The sequence below is a fragment of the Cynocephalus volans genome, chromosome 8, assembly GCF_027409185.1.
Source record: "Cynocephalus volans isolate mCynVol1 chromosome 8, mCynVol1.pri, whole genome shotgun sequence".
In the NCBI taxonomy this organism is placed as follows: Eukaryota; Metazoa; Chordata; class Mammalia; order Dermoptera; family Cynocephalidae; genus Cynocephalus; species Cynocephalus volans.
In genome coordinates, this window is record NC_084467.1 from 128,718,317 (window position 1) to 128,745,460 (window position 27,144).

The following is a 27,144-nucleotide window of genomic DNA, read 5'->3' on the forward strand; positions in this document are numbered from 1 at the left end:
CAGGGGAGAGTTTAAAGCTGGAATTATGAATCTGGGAGTTATCAGTTTATAGTGGTGTAGTACATTGAATTGTGTCCTCAAAAACATATGTCTAAGGTTTACCTCCCAAACCCCTGCCCCCTGTAAATGTGTACTTATGGAAACAGGGTCTTTGCAGATGTAATTAAATTAAGGATCTTGAGAAGAGATTATCCTGGACATAGGGTGAACCCTAAAATCCAATCACTGGTATCTTTATCAGAAAAAAGAGAGGGATATTTGCCATACAGAGAGACAGGGAAGAAGGCCACGAGAAGATGGGTGCAGAGACTGGAGTTATGCTGCCACAAGCCAGGAATGCCAGGAGCCACCAGAAGCTGAAGAGGCAAGGAAGGATCCTCCCCTGGAGTCTTTGGAGGAAGTCAGTGTGGCACTGCTTATACCTTGATTTTGGACTTCTGGCTTCCAGAACTGTGAAACAACAAATTCCTATTGTTTTAAGCCACCAGTTTGTGGTAATTTTTATGACAGCCCTAGGAAACTAATTTAGGTGGTATCTAAAGCCTTGAGACAGTTGAGATGAAATCACTGGGTTGATAAATGTAGAAAGAGAAGAGAAGAGGGCCAGAGAAGGAGCCTCAGGGCTCTTCAGCGTTTTAGGAGAGGTGAATAGGAGGGGAAGAAGCAAAGACAACGGAGAAGTGTTAAAGCACCATGTTTGTATGGTGTTCTAGAAGCCAGGGGAAAAGAGGGTTTCGAGAGGACATTGTGCTTGGTTGTGCCAAATGCTGCTGAGAGATCAAGGAGGGTGATGTGGTCGGTCAACCAGGTCCACTGCCCAGAAACTGTGAGGAAGCCTGATAACCGTTAGAAAAGGAACATGGGAGTTGGTGACTAGTGAGATTTCCCTTCCATTGTAAGGAAATGGCTTGCACCCAACCTACAGGTATAAAAGGCAGTGCACCTGTATTTCTTTGCCTCTCTGGCTTGGCAATTTTCCCCAGTCTTCACAGGCTGTGCTCAACTTCAAACTTAAAGTGCTCCTCTGTGAAGATCAAGGAGGTGCTGGGAAGCTACATCCCTTCAGTCGCTTGTATTCATAGCTCATGAATTCTTCCTACTGCTTGCTGAAGGATTCAGAAGTAAATAGAAAGAAAGCAACCTTGAACTGCGTCCAAGTCATTATTGGCTCCAATCTCTGCATCTAAACCAGACTTTTATGTTCTCACCTAGTGAAGATGAGGGTGGAGCATTGACCATTGGATTTGGTATGTGAAAGTCATTGGTGACCTTGAAAAGGAGGGTTTGGCAGAAAAGTCTCCTCAGAGAGGGTTCAGGAGAGGCTTGGATGTGAAGTGGAGACAGGCTTATAGACATCTCTTTCAAGTTCCACTATGGAGGTACGTAGAGAAATGGAACACTAGCAATAGGAGTATAAGATCAAGAGAATGTTTTTGAAAGAAGGGAGATATTATAACATGTTTGTATGTTGATGTGAATGATCTAAAAGAGATATAAAATTGGTGATGGAGGACAGAGATGAGATAAATTCAGAGCAAGATAAAAACAGGATAAAAAGGTAAGAAAAAATCTTGATTTAGGAGAGTGAGAATGAGACGCAGGGCACTTGCAGGAGTCCTGGTCCATAGATAGTAGAAGACTGGATTATTCTTCCATTTTAACAGTAGGAAAGCCAGAGGATATGGGTACAGATGAGATTAGTTGGTTGGGGAGATAACTTTTATCACATTGAGTTTATTTATGATGACTTAATTCTGATAGGTTGTAATGGTCATATAATAGACATTATGTTTACACTGCTGTTCAACGTGGCTAGCAGTGTCACTAAGATCTGCATGTTTTATAGATACTGTTATACCCTTGCTGAGTTGTTCATCATAAAGAGACACTCACATTTTCTGTATGGAAAGCAGAGGAGTCAGTGGTGGTGTTGATTTATTACTTGAGCATGAGTTCATTACCCATGAAGACTGTCACTGAGCCTTTTATCTTCTGGGCGCAGCAGTATTTTAGCATTACCCATCAAGCTTGTTGTCTACAATATAGGTCTGTTCAAAGGCCTCACTAGGGAGGCAAATGTGTCTGGAAATTCCTTTCATGGTGATTTATTTCACAGCAAGTATATTGCATTTTCAAATCCAGCATGACCAGAGGTCTTCCTGGAATATAAAATCACCTCAAAAGGAGTGTTAGACCTCTGGCTGGGAAAGAGGACACTTTTTTTTTTTCTTTTTTTTGAGAATGAAATTTGTGAATTGGGCCAGAATTTACCACTAAGCTAGAGGTGGACTTCTTTATTTGCTTTATGGGAGGTGTGTCTTTACCTACCTCCTCAAGCTTTTGCTTTTTGATGGGTCTCCCTGTTTAATCTGGAAAAAGTTAAAGTCCATGGGTGATGTTATCTGATACTCATTGACCTTTGGCAACATTTAGCAGACATCCACTTTTCTGTATGGTCATAGAGATGCTGGAGGTGCTGCTGAGTCAAACAGAAGCTTCAAACATCTGAATGTAATTACTATGTTTATAAAGTGCAAATATAAGAACAATCTGTGGATAGAACCTATTTTCCAGGCACATTATCTGTCTCTGCACCTATTCTTTCTCCCCAGTTGGATTCCCATTTTACCTTTAAATTCTTAGCTTAAGTGTTTGACCAAACTAAAACACTTAATAGATGTTGAATAATTGCATTGGGAGTACAAATTTTACTCGATATTAATTGAATCAGTATGCATTAAAATAACTTATTCTTTCAGAAGAAATAACTGAGTGTGTAACTCACAGAAGCCACGTTTTGACTTCTTAGTGTATATGTTTGTGAGCTTTCTTCCTAACATAAATGAAACCCATAAAATCAATTAGTTTTTTTTTTTTTTCCCAAATGGAGAAAGTGCTAAGAACAGAGGCTAAAACCAAAGGCTTGTGTTCTTTGAAAAAAAAAATGGTTTTACATCAGTTCTGTCCAATTCATTGTTCTTTTAAATTGAGCATTTACTATGTGTTAGTCTTGAACAAGGAAAAAGTTAGATGTCTTCTCTAAAGAAGGCAGGGGCCACAGATACACATGGCCTTACAATCCTGTGTGATCAGAACTTGGTAGGATGTGTATGGAATATAATACATGTAATATTAATACATAATATACATAATATATACTCTGAAGACTGAGAACCATGTGCACATTTCAAATGTATGTTGTTATTTTGCATTGTATGTAATTGCATTTTAAGAGTTTGATGCATACAAAAGTCAAGTAAGCGTGTCAAATCATGTTATAAGTCAGCCCATGTGCAAAGAGAGTAGATCTTCTGTATGTTGATAAATGGGCTTGCTCAAGTGTAGAGAAAAACTTTATTTCAAGTTGTAAAAAATAGAGTTTTATTTAGAATTAAAAATATGATGACAAAAATATTCATCTTATAGTCTTAAAAAGATTTTAATAAAAATATATATTCTTTGATATGCTGTTTTAATTGGGAAAATAAAATGGTCTTGATTATGAAATTTTTTTGCGGGGGGCATCTGGGCAATTAGGGGATCCAAACCCTTGACCTTGGTATTATCAACACTGCATTCTAACCAACTGAGCTAACTGTACAGCCCGATTATGAAATTTACTGTGAAAAAGAAGAAAATGTTTAAAACCTGAATGTGTATAAAATTTGAATTATTTTACTAAATAGGCACAGAAGAGAAAAATGCGAACACACGTTGACAAAGTGAATGTGCTATTAAAATGGAACTGGTTATTGTCATCATTGTAAAAGACCAGGATGTGCATTACTAAACTGACACGTTCATTTCTTTTGCCACTGGGGGTCACTGTAAAGACATTGCTTGAATAAGTTTAAAATTTCTCCACGTGGGTCTTTGTGGAGTTTGAATGTAGAAATTTAATGTAGAAAAGAAACACAATTCATGAAAAAGACTTAAGAAAAATGTAAGATAGAATTAATTTTCCTGAATTTAATTGCAAATTAGTAATATGAATCTTTTCTCAAGAATTATCTTTATATTAATATATAAGTGTTGCATTGCTATTCATGGTAAATGTGTTTAATTAAAAAGACTTTAGTAAAAGAGTAACTGTGTTCTCATGTCTTTCTTATTTCAAAATTAAAATACATATAAGACATAATTAATAATTGCCTATGCAATTAAATCTTACTCCTGGATTCTGATATGATGGGTTTCCAACATTTTCATTAACATAAAAGCTCTTTTAAAAGTTGCTATAAAAACATATTTTACAAGCCATCCCCAGAATATGTAACCAAACTAGATCCATTTAGTTATTTCATGGGCAGTATAAATAAAATATGACCATGAAAAAAAAAAATCTCTTCTAAATTTCTGTAAGGCTTTCACTTTCTGGGACTAACTTTTAGGATCCTTCTCTTCCCTTCCCTTTTTTATTCCTTTCTTCCCTCTTTCCCTTTCTTCTCTCCAACATTTCTTGAGTGCTTGCCATGTACCTTGGATAGAAAAACTATTTATTCTACTGAGTCAAGATGAAATAGAAAGTATACATGTAGATAGAGACTTATTTGTAGATTTCTGGAGAGGCATTTAACGAATGTACTACCTGTTGACATAGATTTTTCTCTGTAAGTGGGAAGCAAGCTATCAGCTGAGAAAGAACTGGGGGTGGGATGGGGTAAGGAGGATAGAAGAGAAGTAGGTTGTGTAAGACATTTGAGGAGAAATGTGTTTTGAACCGCCAGGGAGGAGAAAGGGGGAAGGAGAAAGTGGGCAACGCTGGAGGACTCTACTGAGGCCAGAGCCCATCTGCACCAGCTTCATGATGTGTGACACTCAGAAACACTCAGCAGCTGGAGGTTGGGGGGCAAGTACTTGGATTGCTTCTGGGTCAGGATTTTGCAGGATGGGTTGGATGAAGGATAAAGTGGGCAAAAAAGTTAAGGATATTGGGAAAATAATAATTGCAAATATGGACTGTGAAATCCTGGAGAGAAGGGAAGAAAGTGAAGCCAAAAAGGACCTGTAGGTTTTGGGGAAAATGGGATGTTTCAATGAAGGGTTCTAGATGAGACCGAAGAACAGCAATGTATTCGTATAAAGAGAGTAAAAGAATTGGAGAATAGGAATTTGTTGTTGGACAGTAGAATATTAGAGTTTATGATTTACAGCTGGAAGAAGTTCAGGATGTGATTGTGGGAAGAAATTGCTAAAATGGCATTCTGGTGAAAAAAATCATTGAGTGGAAGCTGTCAGGGAACTAAATAGCCAGAGAACTGGATGCATCGTCCTTATGTACATTGACGCTGCCTGGATAATGATGGAACCAAGGTAGTGAAGAATAACATGATGCTAAAAACTTCAATAAATTGTGTGTGTGTGTTGAAGATGAGTGTGTGGGCATTTGGTAGATGACAGCAAGAAGGAGGAATAGACGGTGCTGTCACCTGATGATGGCAGGCTTTGAAGCACTGTTTTTATGTAAAGGTGGAAGATTTTGGTTTGGAGAAGCATTAAGGAGTAAGAAAACTTCTTTAACTTCTTTTCTCCAACCCTGGACTCTGTGGAGTCTGGGAGAATATACAGACTCCACCTAAGAGACATAGAGAAGAGAACTAAGTTTAAATGAAGGCAAGGAGGTGAGAGCTGTTGTTTAGATCAGTGCAGACCAGACTGTGTTGGAGTAATTTGGTGACAATAAAGATGGTTCCAGATGGCACAGTGAAAAGATTGGCAAATAGGCAGCAAGAGGAGGAAGCAAACAGCATGTTGGGATGAAAGTACAAGCTGTTATACTAAAATAATAGAGAAAGGTTCCTAAGAAATTTTCTCTTAAGAATTTACATTAATAAAACCATAAAACATATAAACATTGCATTTTAAAACAGTATAGCCTACTGGTTAATAGCACAAACTCTGGAGCCAAAATGCCTCAGTTTGAATCCTTGCTTCACCACTTACTAGGTGTGTGATCTTGGGAAGATTTCTTAATCTTTCTGTGCCTGGGTTTCTTCATCTGTAAAATGGGCTTAATAATAATAATACCTTCCTTATAGGATGGTTATGGCATTAAATGAGTTAATGTCTGCAAAATACTTAGAAAGGTGCCTGGCACTTAATAAGTTATATCAAATTGTTTCATAAAAATAATTTGTTTCAGTGGTTAAAAAATGGATTTGTGTGGGCCGAGCCTGTGGTGCACTCGGTAGCGTGCTGCGCTAGGAGCGCAGCAACGCTCCCGCCGCGGGTTCGGATCCTATATAGGAATGACTGGTGCACTCACTGGCTGAGTGCCGGTCACAAAAAAAAAAAAAAATGGATTTGTGGCTCTTGGGTTTCAGACTTTCTATTATATTTCTATTATAAAGACTTAAAAAAACCAATAGTTGTAGCAGTATTATGACATATATAACTATTAAACTTAAATCTCACTTAGCAAAGTTAACCTTTGCTTTACATTTTCTTCTTGCCTTTTTCTCTTAGGGCTGCCAGCACTATCAGTTGTCCAGGGCTCCTTGCACATTGGTGGGTTAGCGCCAATTACACCATTATGATACACAAAGCCAGAGCCACTCTTTCAAATTCCATGCAATTACATCTGTTTTCTGTTTATTCTAAAAATTTTTTAAAAGCCACAGTTTCTGGTAATGGCACCTCTAGTGGTCTATATAGTGCAAATCATGTTCCCTATTTAGTTTGTCCCAGCAAAGCCAATTGACTTAGTGGAAACTTGCTGTAAGAGAAATTCCTGTTCAGGGAGGACAGATGACCAGAGGAGCTCGGATTTTGTTTGGGAGAGAAGGGTGACATCAGATGAGAGATTTGGTAGTATTAACTAGTCACAAGTTAACCAGCTGGAACCAGTTAAAAGAATTCTCTGCTGTTGCTGCTGACAGAGTCCCTGGATGGTGTTCTGGACCAGGACATTTTGTGGTCAGTAGTCAGTAATCTGAGGTATCTGTTCAGGATTCCAAATAGATTACTGAGGACTGTGTATGGAGGATAATTAGTTATTATCAGCAACATAAACTCTTCTATGAGAAAGGTAAGAGTGGGAAATACTTAACAGTCCCAGGGCTACACTCTCCTGGGCAGACAATGTGAAATCTTCCTACCCTGGCAGTGAGAGACAGGTCTCTTGATTAAATCCTAACTGTGCTTTCCCTTGTCTGTTGTTCATTGTTCTTTCTGGGCTCCAGCTTCTGGGGGTTTCTTCCTTTTCCATTATCTTCGATGACATATCTGAAGTAGAAATGGGGGGTCATGACCTTCTTGAGAGGCGCACAGCTTTCACAGCCTGTCTTTCTTGCAAAAACTTGGGGGGTGTTTTAAAACTCAAAGACTTTCGGGCCAGGCATTTTGTTTCTTTGCAAATTCAATTACTTACAAAACTCGGTAAACTTCTCAACTATCTGCTTCCAGTTAATTCCATGTACAAATAAACAAAGATTTTTCCTAGACATAGTTCTTAAATCTGTTTTATTTCTTTGTTTTCTTTTCAGCAATGCCCATCTTCACCCTTCTCTCCCTTTCAACTTATTGTAGTTACCTTGAGGCTACCTGGGACAATAGGCTTGGGTAGGGAGGTATGCATTCTAAGTGTAAAGTCTGATGAGTTTTGACAAATGTACACACGTGTACCACCACCACAACCAAGATTTAGAACATTGCCATCACCCATAAAGATTCCGTGTATTACTTCCCAGTCGGTCTCTAACCTTGTGCCCTACTCCTGGTTCCAGAAAATCATTGAACTGTTTTCTGCTACTGTAAATTAGATTTGCTTTTTTTTAGTTTCATATAAATGGAATCACACCGTAAGCATTCTTTGTGCCTGCCTTCTTTTGCCATGTTTCAGTAGTTCATTCTTTTAAATTAGTGAGTTACATTTTATTGTGTGAATAGACCATATTTTGTTGAACCGTTTACCTGTTGATGGATCTTTGAGTTGTTTCCAGTTTGAGGGTAATGTAAATAAAGCTGCCATAAATATTAATGTACACATTTTTATGTTCATATGTTTTATTTCACTTGGGGAAATACCTAAGAGGGGAATTGCTGGGTAAGCATATGTTTAAAATTTTTAAGAAACCACTAAGCTGTTCTCCAAAGTGGTTGTACAATTTTTAGTACCAGCAGCAACATATGAGTGTTTCAGTTGTTCCTCATGCTCACTAGTATTTGGTATTGGTAGTTTATTATAATTGTTGTCATTATAATATCTATGTAGTGGCATTGATTTGTATTTCTCTGATGAATAATTATGCTGAGCATCATTTCATGCCCTTATAGACCATTCATATATTTTCTTTTGTGAAATATCTGTTCAAATCTTTTGCCTATTTAAAATCAGGTTGTTTGTCTTTTTGGTATTAAGTTATAAGTTTTAAAAAATATGTTCCGATGCAAATCTTTCATTATGTATTGCTAATATTTTCTCTCTGTCTATATAGCTTACTTTCTGATATTCTTTAATCACATCTTTTGAAGATCAGGTTTTAATTTTGATAATGTCTGATTTATCAATTTTTCTTACATGGTTTGTAATTTTTTATCCTCTCGAAGAAATCTTTGCATAACCTAAATCAGCAAAGATTTTTCTTCTCTTCTTTCATCTAGAAGTTTTGTAGTTTTAGCTTTGAATTTAGATCTGTGATCCTTTTTTGTATATGTATGGATATACAATTGTTTTTGTACCATTTATTTTGAACAGACTATCCTTTTTTCATTGAATGGGCATTTTTTGTCCAACACCAATTATATGTATATGTGTGTTAATATTCATATATTGTATGTTTAATATAAATTATATTTATATCTGTAATTCTTGACTTACTATTCTGTTCCATTGGTCTGTGTGGCTATCCCTATGCCAGTACTACACTATCTTAATTACTGTAGCTTTATAATAAGCCTTGAAATCAGATTGTGTATGCTTTTTTCTTCATCATTGCCTTGGTTGTAATAGGTATTTTCTCTTTTCATTTGAATGTTTTCAATTAGCTTGACAGTTTCTATGAAAAGCTTACTGGGTATTGCTTGAAATTACATTAAATCTATAGCTTACACTATCCAATATGCTAGCTTCTATTCACATTGGCTATTAAGATTTAAATTAATTAAAATTAAATACAATTTAAAAGTTAGTTCCTCAGTTGCACTCATCACATTTCAAGTGCTCAATAGCCACATGTGGCTAATGGCTTCTGTATTGAAAAGTTCACAATAATATAGTATGTTTCCATTCCTGCAGTAAGTTCTGTCAAGAAGCACTACTACAGACCAATGTGGAGAAAATTTATATAGCAGTATTGAATGTGCCAGTCAATGAACATAGTATTTCTTCCTATTTATTCAAGTCTACTCTGCAATGTATTATAGTTTTTGGTATACATGTCTTGCATGTATTTTATTAGATGTATCTGTATATATTTTATGTTTTTGGATGCTATTGTAAATTTTAAGAAAAATTTAAATTTCTAATTGTTTGTTGCCAGGATATAGATGTACAATTAATTTTTGTATATTGACCTTATATTCTATGACCTTAATAAACTCACTTATTAGTTCTGGTAGCCTTTTGTAGGTTTTTGAAATATTCTACATAATCATGCTTTCTGTGAATAGAATGTTTTACCCTTTTTTTACAATCTTATGCATTTGATTTATTTTTCTTGTTTTGTTAGGACCTCTAGTATAATGGTAAGTCAAAAAATAAGAGTAGACAATTTTACTGATCTTTTCAGAGAGTCAGTATTTGGTTTAATTAATTGCGCCTATTGTTTATTTGTATTATATTTCATTCACTTCCACTCTTATCTTTATTATTTATACTTCCACTTACTTTGGATTTAATTTGCTATTTTCTCTTTAGCTACTTAAGATGGAAGTTTAGATTACTGGTTTTAAACTTTCTTATTTGGTAATAGTAGTATATTAAAGCTATACATTTCCCTCTAAACACTTAATTTAGCTGTATACCACAAATTTTGATAGGATGAGATTTTTTAAAATTCATTGTAAAGTATTTAAAAATTTCCCTGTGACTTCTTTTTGGATCCATGGTTATTTAGAGTTAGGTTCTTTGGTTTCCAAATATTTTGGGATTTTCTAGATAACTTTCTGGTATTAATTTCTGCATTATTTATTCCTTTTAAATTTACCGAGATTTGTTTGATAGTATCACCACATATGGTTCATCTTGATGAGTGATCAGTGTTCGTTTAGGAAGAATGTATATTCTACTATTGTTGGGTGCCATGTCCTGTGGATATACTTTAGGTCAAGTTTGTTGATAGTGTTGTTTAAATCTTATATATCTCTTAATTTTTCTGTTTACTTGTTTTTTCAATTACAGAGATAGGAATGTTATATATCCAACTGTATGTGTGGATTTGTCTATTTCTCCCTTCGGTGCTGTCAACTTTTGCTTAGGTGCTTTTTAAATTCAAGCTTATAATCTCTACCTTTTAATTGCAGAATTCAGACCATTTACATTCTGTATAATTATTGATATATTATATTTAAGTCTATCATCTTTTTGTTTATCTTCTACATGTGTTATAAACCTTTCTACATATAAAACACATGTTATGTCTTCTACATATGTTATAAATGACACCCAGAATGCATGGCCATTATTTTTGCTTTAAATAGTCAATTATATTTTAAAGATATTAAAATGAGAGAGACATCCTTTGCATTTACCCATATACTGACCATTTCTAGAGGTTTTTTATCGCTTTACATATATCTTAGTTTCCAACTTGTCTTACTTTCCTTCAGCTTGAAAAACTCCTATCATTTCTTATAGTACAGGTCTCTGTGTAACAAATGATCTCAGTTTTTGTTTGACTAAAAAAGTCATCATTTTGCTTTTATTTTTGAAATGTATTTTCACTGGGTATAGAGTTGTAGGTGACAGTTCTTTTTCTTTTGTTAGTATGTTAAAAATGTCTTCTAGTGTTCTCTTACTTTCATAGTTTCTGATGAGAATTCTGCAGTTATTCATATTTTTATATCTTTTGTTGTACCTCTGCTTTTATGACTTTCTTTTGTCACCGATATCAGCAGTTTAACTATGGTGTGCCTTGGTGTGGTTTTCTTTGTGTGGTTGATGTTCTTTGAGCTTTTGGATCTGTGAATTTCCAGTTTTTATCAACTATATGTTTTTCAATTGTCATTCTTTTTATTTACTCATTATATTCATGTTTTCTTTTATATCCTTGAGCATTTTGTGAGTATTTGTAATAACTGTTTTAATGTCATCTGTGAATTCCATTGCTTCTCAGTGAAATTATATTGACTGATTTTCCCTGATTATGGGTCATATTTTTCTTCTTCTTGATGTATTTAGTGGTATTTATTTGAATGCTAGATATTTTGAATTTTACTTTATTCAGTGCTGTATTTTTTTTTTAAAGTTGGGCTTTGTTTTAGCAGGTAGCTATATTACTTGAAGATCAGTTTTATTTTTATTTTTTTTGATGCTCATTTTTAGGTTTTTAAAACAGTGGGTTTGCAGTAGGGTTTACTGAGGTTTGACCCTTCTGGTGTCTATAATAAATGCCTCATACTCAACAAGGTCTCTCTGCTCTAGCTGGTGAGAACTTAAGTGATTCTTACTCTTGTGTGAGTTCTGGGAATTGTTTGGCTTAGAACTTCTTGGAAGTTTTTTGCCCAGCCAAGTGGTATTATATACCTTATGCATGCATGTATTCAAACAAAGACTCAATGGGACCCCAGTGAAAATTTCTGGAGCTCTTTCTTTTCATGGTTCCCTTTTATCAGGTACACTATCCTGCAAAGGCTAGTGCCTTTGTCTCCTTGAATCCTAATTTCTGTCTACTCAATTAAGCATGACTGATGGAATCTCCTCGGATTTTTCCTCCTTGCATTGTAGTCCATAAATTGCCTTTGTGCAGAGCGTGGGTAATTGTACTGCCTACTTTGTTTCTCTTCTCTCAGGTATTACAGACCTGTGCAACCTATTGTTTAATGTCTGAAAACAGTTGGTTTAAATCTACCCAGTATTTTCCTATCCAGTTTTCTGGTAGTTTAGAGAAGAAAGGTATGTCTGAACTCTGTTATTCTATTATAGTCAGAAGCAGGAATTACCAAATTCTTTGCTTCACTGAAAATTCTTAGTGGACCTTATTGCTTAGAGCCTTTTAAGTCTCTTCTTTTATTGTTTGAGTCACAAGAACAGTTTGCTTTTTCAAAATAAATAAATTCAAATTTCCAGATTTTCTCTCATCCCTTTTATTTCTGCTTGGAAAATGATAAATTTCTTGCGTAAACTCATATCATTCTTAAATATCTTGCTATAATCCTCAAGGAACAATCAAGACAAAAATAACATCTGGCTCTTTCTTACAGCTTCTCCTTTCATCAGGCACATAGTGGACCTTACAAATTATCACATGCAGCAGGTCTACAAAATATGCAACTACCGCATAGCACAAATCTGTATCTTTCTAACTTGCAATATTTGTTTCCTTCTCAACTAACCTTGCTATATCAGGTTTTCATTATGACAGCTCTCTTCTTCAAAATACCACTGTTTCTATTAATAGTGATAAGTAGACTCAAACATGTAACAGTCCTAGAAGGATGTTCAGGGTGGTGTGGTGTTTCTTCTCCATGATGTCATTCAGAGACCCAGGATCTTTTCATCTGGTTACCCTTAGGAACTTAGGGACTTATTATGGTTAGATTCAGCAAGTGGAAGATAAAAGAGCATGCAGGGAAGATATACAGACTAACTCTAGAACCGGCACATATCATTTCTGCTTACGTTCCATTAGTTAGAACTCAATCACACACGTAACATAAGAGAAATTGTAGGTGAGTTGTAAGGGAGACTCGGAAATGTAATTTAGCTGTACACCAAGGAAGAAGTATAAAATGGATTCAGGTGGACAAATAGCAGAGCTATTTAAGTGTGTGTGGATTCTTTTTCTTCTGTTTCTTCATGCCTTAGTTTATTTTGGAGTACAGCTTCTCAATGCAAGAACCACTTTATAGCTAAATTTTCTTATTTTTGAAGTGATTCTTTCTCCTCTTCCTTCTTTTCTTCCTTCCTTTCTTCTCTCTCTCTCTCACCCCCCCCCCCTTCCTTCCACAGATGTTTAATCTTCCAAGTACTTTGCTAGACTCTGGACTATATGGATGAGCAAAATAGAGTTTTTGCTGCCATAGCAAGGGTAATTTTTGTTTTTTACTGTTTACTTAATAGTTTACCTAGTAACACATGCAATAGTATTACCTGATGATTTTGAAAATGAATACTGTGTTATTCAGAATAGTTGGAAGTAACAAGAACATAATGTTCATAAAAACTCATAGGAAAAAAAGATGAAATTCTTCCTATTCATTATTGATTACTTTCAGAAATAAAATATTCCATCTCTGCCAAACAGAAAAAACAACATTTATTTCAACTCCCCGCCTCCACCCCAATCACAGCTAATCCCAGAAGAAAAAAAATGTATTAACTGAAGGACGTCTAATTTCCTGTCTGTTTTTAATTTTGCTGTATGCACTTTTACATTAACTCTATATTGATTTTTGTTGTTATTGCTTTTGTTTTGGAGCACAGTGTTCCCGATTACTTTTCTGGCAACTGCTAATGTAATTTGTGGCTTGATTTTGTCCCATTTCTTAATTAGATGAGACAACACACTACTTCTAGTTTACTGGCATATATAAATGGGAGCAATGGCAGTGTTCTTGTAGGAAAATCACTGTGCTGATGAAAAAAACCCAGTAACATGGTGGAATGGTATCATATATCTTCTCTGGAATTAGTTTAATTCTTGTCTAATCCTATGAAAAATAAATAAGCTTATATTTTTCATTAACTTATTCACTTAATAAACAAACATTTACTGAGTTCCTGCTCTTTGTTTAGCACCTATATGAATGGATTAGAATATGTAGATTAGATGTAGTTCTTGTCCTTGAAGAGATTATTGCCTAGTGGGTAAGATACACATATAAGCAGACTACTAGTATTATATAAGGGCTCTTCAAAAAGTCAATGGAAAGATTCAAATTATCTTTTAATTCCATTTTTTCACAAACTTTTGGAAGTACCCTCATATAAGTGTGATTTTGGTATACACAGGGAACTTTGAGGGCACAGAGAAAAGGGTCCTGAATTATACTTGTGGACTCTGATTAAGGACTTGTAGATGAGGCCTGAAAGGAATTTTGAAGGATGGTTAGGTGTTTACCAAGGGGAAAAAAAAGAGAAGAATATTTGGAGCTGAGGGGGATGGCATTATGAAGGTGAGGGGACAAGAATACATGGTCACGTGGAGAACCGAAAGTCATAGGGTTTGACTGGAGCTTAGAATTAGAGTAGGTTGGGGATATTTAAATTAATAAACTTTATTTTTAGAGCAGTTTTAGGTAAATGGAAAAATTAAGCAGGAAGTACAGAGAGTTCCCATAAACCCCCATCCTCACCATGCACAACCTTCCCCACTGTCAGCATTCCCACCAGAGTGGTACATTTGTTACAACTGATGAACTTATATTCACATTTCATCATCACCCAAAGTTCATAATTTATATTGTTTCATTCTTTGTGTTTGGAAAAACGTATAATGACATGTATCCACCATTGTAATATCATACAAAATAGTTTTACTGCCCTAAAAATCCTCTGTGTTCTGTCTATTCATCTCTCCTTTACCCTTACCCCTGGCAAGCACTAGTCTTCTTACTGTCTCCATAGTTTTACCTTTTCTGAATGTTATATAGTTGGAGTCATATGGGATTTTTCAAAAAGCTTTTTCAGGTTGGCTTTTTTTCACTTAGTAATATGCACTTAAGTTTTCTCCAGGTCTCTTCATGGCTTAATAATTCATTTCATTTTATCACTGAGTAATATCTATCGTCTGGATGTACCATAGTTTATTTATCCATTCACATATGATAGACATCTTGGTTGTTTTCCAAGTTTTGGCAATTATGAATAAAGTTGCTATAAACATCCATGTGCTGGTTTTTGTGTGAACATGAGTTTTCAATTCATTTGGGTAAATACAAAGGAGCACAATTGCTGGATTGTGTGGTAAGGGTATGTTTAGTTTTGCTAGAAACTGCCAAACTGCCTTTCAAAGTGGCTGTGCCATTTTGCATTCCCCCCAGCAGTGAATGTGGGTTCCTGTTGCTCTACATCCCCACCAACATCAGGTGTTGTAAATTTTGTGGATTTTGGCTGTTCTAATGGGTGTGTATTGATTGGTATCTCATTGTTGTTTTAATTTGCAGTTTCCTAATGACATGTGACATTGCATATCTTTTCATATGCTTATTTGCCATCTGTTTATCTTCTTTGGTGAGGTGGCTGTTTAGGTCTTTTCCCCATTTTTTAATCAAATTGTTTGTTTTTTATTGTTGGGTTTCAAGAGTTCTTTTTATATTTTGGATAATAGTCCTTTATCATATTTTTTTTTTTCCCAAATATTTTCTTCTAGTCTGTGACTTATCTTCTCACTCCCTTGATATTGTCATTTGCTTAGCAGAAATTTTAAATTTTAATGAAGTCCTGCTTATAAATTATTCTTTTCATGGATCATGACTTTGTCATTGTGTCTAAAAAGTCAATGCTATACCAAGGTCATCTAGTTTTTCTCCTATGTTATCTTCTCGGAGTTTTATAGTTTTGTCAGTCTATAATGCACTCTGAATTACTTTTTGTGAAGGGTGTAAGGTCTGTGCCTAGATTGATTTTTTTGCATGTGAATGTCCAGTTGTTTCAGCACCATTTGTTGAAAAAACTATCTTTGCTCCATTGTATTGCCTAGCATAGCATATCTTTCTTCATCCATTTACTTTTAATCTATATGTGTTGTTCTTATATTTCAAGTGGGTTTTTATACATAACATCGTTGGGTCTTGGTTTTTGATCAACTCTGATGATTTCTTTTAATTGGTGCATTTAGACCATTGACGTTCAAAGTGATTACTAATGGAAGTGGATTAATATCTATCATATTTGTTACTGTTTTCTATTTGCTGCCATTGTTCTTTTCCCTGTTTTTGTCTTCCACTCTTTTTCTGCCATTTATGTTTTTAATTGAGCTTTTTATATGATTTTATATTCTCTCCTTTCTTAGCATATCAGTTGTACTTTTTTCCCCACTCTTTAAGTGGTTGCTTCAGAGATTGCAATATACATTTACAACTAATTCATGTCCACTTTCAAATGACACTGTACTACTTTACCCCTAGTGTGAATATGTCATAATAACAAAGTAATCCTAATTCTTCCCTTCTGTCTCTTGTGTCATTGTTGTCATTCATTTTACTTATACATAAGCATATGAATAATAATACAATACATTGTCATTTTTTGAACAAAATATTATCTGTTATGTCAATTAAGAATAAGCAAAATAAAAATTTACCTTACTTATTTCTTCTCCATTTCTTTCTTTAGGTAGATCAGAGTCTCTGACCTATATCATTCTCCTTCTCTCTAAAGAATCTCTTATAACATTTATTGCAAGGCAGGTGTACTAGCAACAAACTCCCTAAATTTTTGTTTGGCTTAGTAAGTCTTTATTTCTCCTTCACTTTTGAAGGATAATTTTACAGCATACAGAGTTCTAAGTTGGTGGTTTTTTCTTTTCAGCCCTTAAATATTTCACTCCACTCTCTTCTTGCGTGCAGGGTTTCCGAGAAGTCAGATGCAATTCTTTTCTTTGACCCTCTATAGGAAAGGTGTTTTCTTTTTCACTGGATTCTTTCAAGATTTTTTTCTTTATATTTGCTTTTCTGTATTTTGAATATAATATGCATAAGTATAGCTTTTTTTTTTTATTGACACAAAGTTGATTGTACATATCTGTGGGATACAGAGTTGAAAATCAATACCTGTGTGCAATATGTGATGCTCAAATCAGGATAATTAGTATATTCAATATTGTACAATGTAATTGTTTTTCATGGCTCTTTAGCAATTCCTCCCTTACTCCTCTTTCCCTTCCCCCTTTTTCATCTCTGGTAACCTCAGTTCTGTTTTTCTCCTTTTGAAAGTTCAATGTATTATTGTTGTTGTTGTTGTATCTTTCTTTTAAAATTTATTTGTTTATGTTTTAGCTTCCACTTTTGAGTGAGGACATGCAGTATTTCTTTTTCGGTGCCTGGCTTATTGCACTTAATGTAATTTTCTGTAAGTTCGTCCATGTTCTTGTGAATAGTGGGATAGATAGAACTGCCACATGATCCATTGCTGGATATATACACGAAGGAATGGAAATCATCATGTTGAAGGGATGCCTGCACTCCCATATTTATCACAACTCTATTTAAAATAACCAAGAGTTGGAGCCAACCTAAATGTCTATCATTGGATGACTGGATAAAGAAAATGTGGAATATTTACATAACGAGATTCTAGTTACAGCTTTTGAGGGCATTTATCCTGCTTGGTGTTCTCTGAGCTTCCTAGATCTGTGGTTTTGTGTTTGAAATTAATTTGAGGGAAATTCTCAGTTATTATCTCTTCCAATATCTGTTCCTTTCGCTCTTTCTTCTTTTTCTGGCATTCCTATTATGCATAAGTTATAACTTTAATAGTTGTCCGACAATTCTTGGATATTCTGTTTTGTTTTGTTTTGTTTTCCAATTTTTTTCTCTTTAATTTTCAACTTAGGAAGTTTCTATTGATACATCCTAAAGCTTAGTGATTCTTTTCTCAGCTGTGTCCAGTCTGCTTATGAGCCCTTCAAAGGCATTCTTTATTTCTGTTATGGTGTTTTTGATCACTAGCATTTCTTTTTTATTCTTTCTTAGCATTTCTATCTCTCCTTACATTGCCCGCCTGTTCTTGCAGTCTGTATATGTTATCCTTTAGAGCCGTGAGCATATTAACCACAGTTGTTTTAAATTCCCAGTCTTATGATTCCTACATTTCTGCCATATCTGAATATGATTCTGATGTTTGCTCTGGCTCTTCAAACTGTGTTTTTTGCCTTTTAGGATGCCTAGTAATTTTTTCTTGATAGCCAGACATGATGTGCTGGGTGCAAGGAACTGTGGCAAATAGGTCTTTAAGTAATGTGGTAGTAAGGTGTGAAGTGAAAAGAAGCATTTTATAGTACTGTGAATAGGTGTCAGTCTTTTAGTGAGCGTGTACCTCTGGACTCTGAACCTCACAAGTGGTTCTTAGTTTCCACCCCACTCCCTTAGGTCGTGTGGGATGGCTGGAGTGGGCTGGAGTTGGGTATTTCCTTTCCCCCATGTGGAAGGCTAGAGCAGGCCTAGTTGGATATTTTCCTTCCCCCAGATCTGTTAGGCTCTGAAAAACCCCCAGCAGTTGAGGCTTTGGTTAAATAGCTTCTCCTGAGGACAGACATTGTTAAGAAGAGCAAAGTACTCTGGCCTATCTCAAACTGGTTCCTTCCCCCCTCTCCCTGTCAGAAGCATGAGGGGATTTTTCCTCCAGTATTCACTGTGAGAACCTGTTTGAGCTTCTGGAGGCAAAACTCACAGGAGTGTGGGGACCCCCCTGGGGACCCCCCTCCCCATGACTGTGTCCCTCTGGAGTTTTTAACTCTGACTTGTTCATATGGAGACTCTAGCAATTCATCGATTACAGTTTAGGTTTTCCTTTCCTGGTATTGGTTCCCATGAAGGTTTCTGCTCTGCTAAGCTGTGATTCTCTGTATTTGCCTATTTCTCCAAATTCTGGGGGCAGCAGTTTGCACTGTGATCTCACTTCTCAGAGGGATCTAAGAAGGGTTGTTGGTTTTTTAGTTTGTTCAGCTTTTTACTTGTTAGGAGAAAGTAGCAATTTCCAAGCTCCTTAGATGTCAGACTGGGTGTCCTGTTATTTAATTTTCAATCATAGGTTTGTTATTTTTCTCCTTTTATTGATTGATTTAGAGTGAACATATAATTTGTCCTCTGGAAAAAAAAGGTCTTCTGAGAGTTAAAGGGGATGTTATTAATAATTATCCCAGAACAACAAACATAAACTGTGATGTGTGGTTACCCTATTGATGAAGTTTACTACTGATGAGAAAACTAATGCCAGAGAGCTAATAAGGGTCACAGGTGGGATTTGAACCCAGACAGTCTTATCCTTGAATCAGTGCACATAACCTCCATGCTAATAATCTCAGATTTTTGAGATGCCTTGTGTGTCTTTTCAAGGTCTTCATCAGGACTCATGATTACTCATCATCATGGCTATTCTTTTCTGTAAAGAAATATAATTAAAACACAATATCACAATTATTTATAAGTTCTTAATTTATTATTTTTATTTTAGTAGGAGTGTAAGAATTGTATTAAATTATTCTTTACTTATTACTGTACATAAACTCTTCTAAATCTGGAAGTTGTTCTCCTCTGGATCCGGGACTTGAAAGAGACATCAAATCAAACTTTTAGTTCTGTAGGTAAACAGCCCTAGATGACGTGACTAAGTTGCCAAATAATACAGCTCATCACTTGTGGAATCTAGCTAAGAATTGGGAGGCAGAAAAATGTAGTGATTGAAAATGGAATTAGATTGCTGGATTTGAATGCCAGTTCCACCCCATGCAGGCTGTGGCCCCTTAGACAAGTGTTTTTTTTCCTTTCCAAGTCTCACTTTTCTTGTATGTATAATGGAGAAAATATTAGTAACTTTCTCATGTGATTGTTGTTTTGAGTCCTAGGTGAGGCTGGTACATAATCAGGGCTCAACAATGTTCTCTATCTCGTCCTGGTCTTTAGGTTTCCAGTGAAGTGCCTTTAAAGTATGCTGCCTGTGAAATCTCTCTGGCAATGGCTTTTTGAGATCTGTCAATGTAGGTCTTGAGTCTGCCAGCAGGAGTTCATTGATTATTTTAAGCCGTCTATTTGCGTAACTAAATGTGAAACAGAAAATGGTCCCCTTTACCATTTCTGATGCACCACTAAATGAACATTCAACTGCCTTTTCAGAAATAAGGGAGTAGTAAAAAAAATACTTTTAAAATCAACTTTTAGTTTTATTAAAGCTATAAATATCTATAGCTTTTTAAAAAATCTTGGTCCCTAAAGCTTTTAACAAAAATTATCAGCCCCCACTGCTCATCCCTCCTCATCTTGATTACCAGTATTCGCAGGTTACCACTTAAACCCTTGTAGCTATTTCTTTTGGTATTTACCTCCATATGTCCATGTAATCTATTTATGCTACAATTTCCTGATTTTTTTTTTAGTTTTATATACTCTCTTTTAACTTTCTTCTGTGAAAAAGAAGGATTAAGCTGTTTTATATTTCTCTCCCATACCTACATGTACACACACATATGCTGTATATGTATATATATGCTGTATATACTTTTCTGTACAAATACATATGCTGTATGTACGTCTCCTCCCCCGTTCTACTAATATAAATGATAAATGAACTGTTATGATTCTCAAAATACTATTCACAGCTGAGCCATGTGGTAAATTATGATTAAATTTCCTTCTTGCAAGATACTGTCTTCTTCAAGATTGATATTTGTCTCTCTTTTTGTTTGTTTGAATAGTCTTCTATATATCTGTCACTAATGCATTTCCAGCCTCTCCTACAGAAGTCTGAATCTCTCAATACCTTTAAAAACATTAGGCATTTGGTATTCTATCACTTTTATGTTTTTCTTGATGGAAGAAGACATCTCTTCAGGACTTTGTGCCTTCTTGTTCCAATAGACATTGATTGCTGTCTTGGTCTTGTACTGGGGTCTGCACCATCCTGAAAATTCTTTTCTTTTATTGGTTGTATCCCTGCTTCCTGGATCTCTTTGTTAGTTTGCTCCCTTGTTTTGTGGGACACATCCTTGAACAGCTTTCTGCAAAAAAGAGGAGAAAGGGAGGTAAAAATATTTTGAGATTTTGCAAGCCTGGAAATATCTTTTTCTACTCTCACTTTATTGATCATTTAGAATTTCAGGTTAGAAATTATTTTTTCCTGAGAATTTTGAAAACATTGCTCTATTGTTTGTTAGTTTCCAGCTTGATGCTGGGAATATTGATGCTCCAGTGATTCCCAATCCTATTTTGTGTGACTTTTCCTTTTTTTAACTTCTCTGGGAGCTTTTTAGGACCTTTTATCTGTTCCTAGTGTTTTGAAATCTTATACTGATGTGCCATATTGTGTGTGTGTGTTTTCATTTTGTGTTATGCACTTGTTGAGTTTATTCAATCCATACATTCATATCTTTCACTTATAGAACATATTCTTGAGTAGGACCTTTCCTGCCCCCCAACTGTTTTTGTTTGATCTTCTTTCTCTGGAATGTCAGTTATTCAGACATTGGATCTTCTGGATTATTTCTCTAGTTTTGAAAAATGTTTTTCCTTTATGTCTTTTTCTTTTGTTTTCTCGTGGGGTTCCTCAACTTTGTCTTGCAGCCGTTCAATGAACATTTTCATTTCTGCTCTTGTATTTTTAATTACTGAGAATATTTTTTTTCTCTGAATGTTTCTTTTAATGGCGTTCTATTCTTGTTCCATGAATGTGATAGTGTCTTTTTTCTCTGAGGATATTAATAAAAAAAAAATAAAATTTTCTTCTGTATTTTACATTATCCTTGTTTTCTCCAGGTTCTGTTTTATAATGTTTATTTGTTTTGGTCTCAGAGAATCTCCTTGGCTGTCCGTTCCTATTTAAAGGTGAAATATTAACAGGTAATTGGAAGCTCAGAAGCTCTATGTGGATGTGCTTAACTTATCGAGTGGTAGCCTTCACAGTGGGATGATTCACTGGGCTGTTTTGATTGGCATTCCTCTGAATGTCAATATCTAATGTTTTTCTCTTGGAATGGTTAATTTTCCCAAGTAAGGTTCTTCCAGTCTCTTGCTCGGGGGTTGGGGGTGATAATAGTCTGCCAGCTAGTTCTTTCTTGAAGCCAAATTAGGTAATTGGATTGGGGACTTTGGAATGAGGTGGGGAGGGGGTCTTGCCATTCAGTATGTAGAAATTCAGTTAATCACCCTCTTTGAATACCTGATCCTTCATGCTGGGCCAGGCTCCCTTCAGTTCAGAGGTTTCTCCACTTCATATTTCCAGAGCATAAGCCTACACTCTCCTGCCTGGATGGACCAGGGGCAGCTCTCAGCTATATTAGCCATAGAAATATGACTGCTTTCATCCATTGCTCCTGTTTTCAGCCTCAAATGCCACCACCCCTCTCCACTATTTTCAGAGCTATTGGACCCTCTGGTCCTAAGATTTTCTGAGATGCCATGATATAAATTACTCAACGTCTGGGCTTCTCTCATTGTTGGCTTTCTTGAATGCAATTTTCCTCTTTTGCTGGTCTATTGAGTTAGTCAGCAGTCATCCTTCTGGGTTTCCAGTTTCATATTTTTTTTCTGCAGTTTTCTCACACTCTCTTTGGCCTTTTTGGTTAAGCCTTTTTCTTTTTCTTTAATTCTTTTTATTATTATTTTGAAGAAGCAGTATATTGATTGAGAGCACGGGCTCTTGACCTAGACTGCCTGGACCCACTCCCTGTACGACTGTATGATCTTGCACAAGATGTTTATATATCTCTCTGCCTTCATATTCTCCTCTTCAAAAAATAGCAGTTGGACTATTTTTTAGGATAAAGTTATTTAAGACATACAAAGTATGTAAAGCCATAGGTGGCCTAATAAATTTTAGCCATTATTATTTTTGAAAAGTTTCAGGTAAAAGATAAATCTGTGTGTTCAAGTAACCATGTTTAACTGGAAGTCCAAAGAAATGCACTTAAGAATATGAATCTTTAGGCAAACACTGTACTGTTCATTTCATCTAATGAAGAAAGCAAAAGACAAATACTATGTATCTGATGTGCTACATAAAATGTCTAGGCTTTTTATTACTGAAAAGATGCTTGGAGTTCAGTTTCTAACTGTGTTTTACAGATGAGGAAAACCGAGACCCAGAGAGTTACATGACTTGCCTTGACAGTAGAATCTAAACCTCGTAGTTCCTAGTTCAACCTTCTCTTCATTAAATCATATTTCCTTTTATAAGGAACAGTGAATGCTGTGAGACTTGCCAGTTTGTTTTTGGTGATGGGTCTATTCTATACCTGATTTTCTTCTATTTATTTTTTTACTTCAAGTGCTTAGCCCTGGATCAATAATAATCTGATTTATGATACACTCTCATCATTGGTTCATGTATAGCCTAAATGTTTATTTATTTGTAATAATGCATGTAATAATATATATATATATATTTTTACATATAAAAAATTTAAAGCATCCGTATTGGGTGAAATGCTTGGGAGGAAAATTAAAATGTATAATTTCCATTTATGTGTGGTACAAAAATAAACTCATATATTTAGACATATTTTGGTGATACAGCTATTTGTTTTTCTCTCCTGGATCTAAAGTTATTGCATGGATGGGTACTTTTACAACTCTATTCCTCATCACATGAAAATGGACCAGACTGGGGTAGCAGTGTATTAGAAGACAAAGTAAGACAGAGAGGAACAGGAAATGGACTAGGAATATGTACTTTACATTGAGCATTGAGGCATATATGTCTCTAAAATTGGTTAAGTCTTCAGCAAATTATGTAATGTTGGGTTTGTTTCTGATGCAGGTTTGAGAACCATTGGAGTCATCACTAAGCTGGATCTTATGGATGAAGGAACGGATGCCAGGGATGTCCTAGAGAACAAGCTGCTGCCTCTCCGCAGGGGTAACATACTGTGGTCTACACAAGACTTCCTTTGATGATATGGCAAAGAAACAATTGGGAAGCCACTAGGAGGCTTCATTTTAATGCTTCCTTGGTTGTGAGGAATGGGTTTATTATTAGTTATACTTTTTGTGGAATGACACAGCATTCCCAAATTATGTATTAAAAAATGACTCAAAGAGAACTATTCCTTAAAATAACAGGAGTAAGAAAACAGGAAAAGAAAGGGATTTGAAGGGATGTTATAACTATTCATTATAGACTGCATAAACATATACTGTTCTGTTCTAAGTCTGATATTTACTTGCCTGCTATACGACAAAACTGCTAAGAGATATACTCTCTTAAAATACACAGAGCTTTTAAGGGTGAGACATTATTATGTTGATGCTAAAAAATTATCAATAGCCAAATCAGCAGCCTTTGTTAAATACTGATGTCTCAGATTAATTTTTGTAAAGGGACCCGGTCTTTAAGCCTTAAAACTAAATTTGCCTTTCTTATTCAGCCAGCTTGAGAGCTTTGAAATCCCCCATGAATAAGCAACAAAAAGAATCCCAAACTCCATGGTTGTGTGTTTCATTTCAGGTTACGTGGGTGTGGTGAACAGAAGCCAGAAGGACATTGATGGCAAAAAGGACATCAAGGCAGCCATGCTGGCAGAGAGGAAATTTTTTCTTTCCCACCCGGCTTACAGACATATGGCTGATCGAATGGGGACCCCACACCTGCAGAAGGTCCTTAATCAGGTAAACATGTTCTTTCAAGCAACAACAATGATGAAATATGTAAGTGACACTGGAATTTATATTTCTTATTTTTAAATTCATTTTCTTTCCAAAACAAGATATTCAGCTTAAATGATAAAAAATTTTTAAAATGAATGAGAATACTTGGATCCACACTATTACCATTCTCAGTGAATAAAATTCACCTTAATATTATTGAAAGAACAGTGCTGAAAGCGGAAATACATACTTGTTTTTTGCACCAGTCAATAGGGATATACATTTTAGCATGCATTCACTCACAATATGTAGATATCTCTTAAGATAAGTTAAACTTGGGTAGTTCTGAACATTTGATCTCTTGGGACCTGTTTTTGAAATACCAATCTGTAATGGCAAGATTGTCTTTTAAGAATTTTTTATGGTTTTGTTTAAGATTGACTTGTGTCTTAATTTAAAATCTTCAACATATCCTAATTAATCATCAATTTCCACTCTTCTAAGAAGCTTTTCCAGAAAACCCCTTTCCCCGCAATAAATAGAATTGGGCGTTCTGCCTATCCCACTCCACGCACTGTACACACTTCTTTCATAAAACCTCAGTGCACTCACTTGGTTACATATATTCCTTCCCCTGTTGGGGTTAAGCCTCGTGACAAGCATCATTGTCATCGAGTGCAGGGCCAACTCCCTGAGTTTTGATTACCTTGAGTGATGAGCAGCTTTCCTCACAAATATTCTTATTAGTGATGCTTTAACTCTTATCTATGAACTTAATCAATCGAGTAGTTATTGAATGTTCTGATGGTTATCTTCTTGAAGGTATTGGTAGAGGCTGTCACAGTATGTGACGTTGTACATGCACCATTTAGGCAAAACAACTGAAGAAGTTTTAGAAAATGAAAAGCAGGGGTGTACTTCTATTTTAAGTGACATAACACAGACTACTGTAAAGTTTATACTTTTTTAACTAAAGGTAAATGAGTATTTGGAAGCTGTGAGGCAGCACTATGGTTGTATCATTCTAAAAATATAAGTATGTTTTAGAGAAGGAACACTGGTTTGTCATGCAAGAACCGTAATATTCTACCAATATATTCAGCACTGGCAAAACTCTACATACTTCACAGCTGTACTGGCCTAAGAAAAATACAAATAAACTGAAAAAATCTTAGAGGAAAATCACTAATATGATTAGAAAGATAAGGTTGGAAATAAATTAGGTTTTGAATGCTGACAAAATAGAAGGAGATGATTGACCATTTGGTTATTACAGGTGACCCCCAAGTTATGACATAATTGGATTCTGGTTGACTAAGAACTGAGTGAATTTTGTATTGAAGATATTGAAGATCTGTCTTTTCCCAGATAATCACTCTTTTTTATTGTTTCAAGGATATTCATATTATGTTTGAGTCTAAGATAATTTTATTGCTCTTTCAATGTGTACCGATACCTTTGACCCCGTGGGAGTTTCTGTGGAAAAAACTGAAAAGGGGCATGGCATTTTTGAGAAACTGAGGGAAATGTGATTGTGGCTGGAAGGCAGAGAAAGAAGGAGCGAGTTGTAAGAGATGAAGTTGTAGATGTAGGCACTGGCTGTATCCTGTAATGTTTGCAGCCCAAGTTAAGGATTTTGGCTCTTATCCTAAGAGCAGTGGAGAGTCATTTAAGGTGTCTGAGTAGGGAAATGACAATCAGATCTGAGGGTTAAAAAAGAATATGTTACTACAGACAGGAAAATCAAGAGTAGACCAGTTAGGAATAAAAGTGAGAAATTATGGTAGGTTGGTCTTGGTGAGGGCCAGTGGAGATGAAAAAAGAAAAAAAAAAAAAAAAGCAGATTTGAAAAATGTTTAGTAAACTTGAGAAATGCTTAGTAAACTTGGTGGTACATTAGTGCTGTTGGGTGATGGAGAGGTGGAGTAATAACTCCCAAGTTTCCAGATTGTTATGAAGTCACCAAGATGGGAAACCATGAAGGGAATATCAGATACTTGATTTTGGGCATGTTTAGGTTGAGGTGTCATTGACACATCCAAGAGGAGAAGTCAAGCAGGCGGTCAAAATGCATATGCCCACAGCAAAGATAAGAAATGCTGCTTAGAGATAACATTTTAGCAGCTGCATGTGTTTGGATGTTTATTGAAGCCATGGATGAAATGAAATTGCCTTAAGGGAGAACAGAGAGTGAAAAAAGAAGATATCTAGGACCTAGATTTGAGAAATTTCAATAATGACTGGTCTGATGAGGAGGATAAATTGTCAAAGGAGATGGAGAAGGTACATCCAGAATAGTTAGGAGAAAAATTAGAGGATCAAGGAAAGAAGTTTTTCAGAAAGCAAGAGTGGTCCACAGTTTTGCTCTGCTGTTGAGATATCTGAGAAGCAAAAGGTGGAAACCATATATTTTTATTACTTACCGGCTTACATGATAGTAGTTACTGGTTTCTTGTGGCTGCTGTCATTCTTAGATTTGGATCCTTGTCTCTTGTGACATAGTTATTGGAAACATGGTCCTCTTCATTCTTTTGTTTTCTCCTTCTTAGCCACAATAGCAACACATGCCAGTGTGCTAATATATCAATTTATAACTGTGGGCAAGGGAATAATACAGTTATGAACTATTGACAGTTAAATAACTATCGATTTGTTGAATAAATATATTCAGGTAACCTCAGATAAACATACAGATTATTTAAAGTAGTTTCCTTAGTCAGTCTGGGTATATTTATTCTCCTTTTAATT

The 27,144-nt window shown here is 35.5% G+C and overlaps 1 protein-coding gene across 1 annotated transcript in view; it reads left to right on the forward strand.

The window, feature by feature from the left end:
* Positions 1-27,144, forward strand: part of DNM3 (dynamin 3) — a 483,214-nt gene that overhangs the window by 119,244 nt on the left and 336,826 nt on the right. Inside the window, exons 7-8 of the mRNA XM_063105911.1 lie at positions 23,570-23,668; positions 24,257-24,417. Of these exons, the coding sequence (XP_062961981.1) occupies positions 23,570-23,668; positions 24,257-24,417 (260 nt within the window). The remainder of the gene's footprint in view (positions 1-23,569; positions 23,669-24,256; positions 24,418-27,144) is intronic.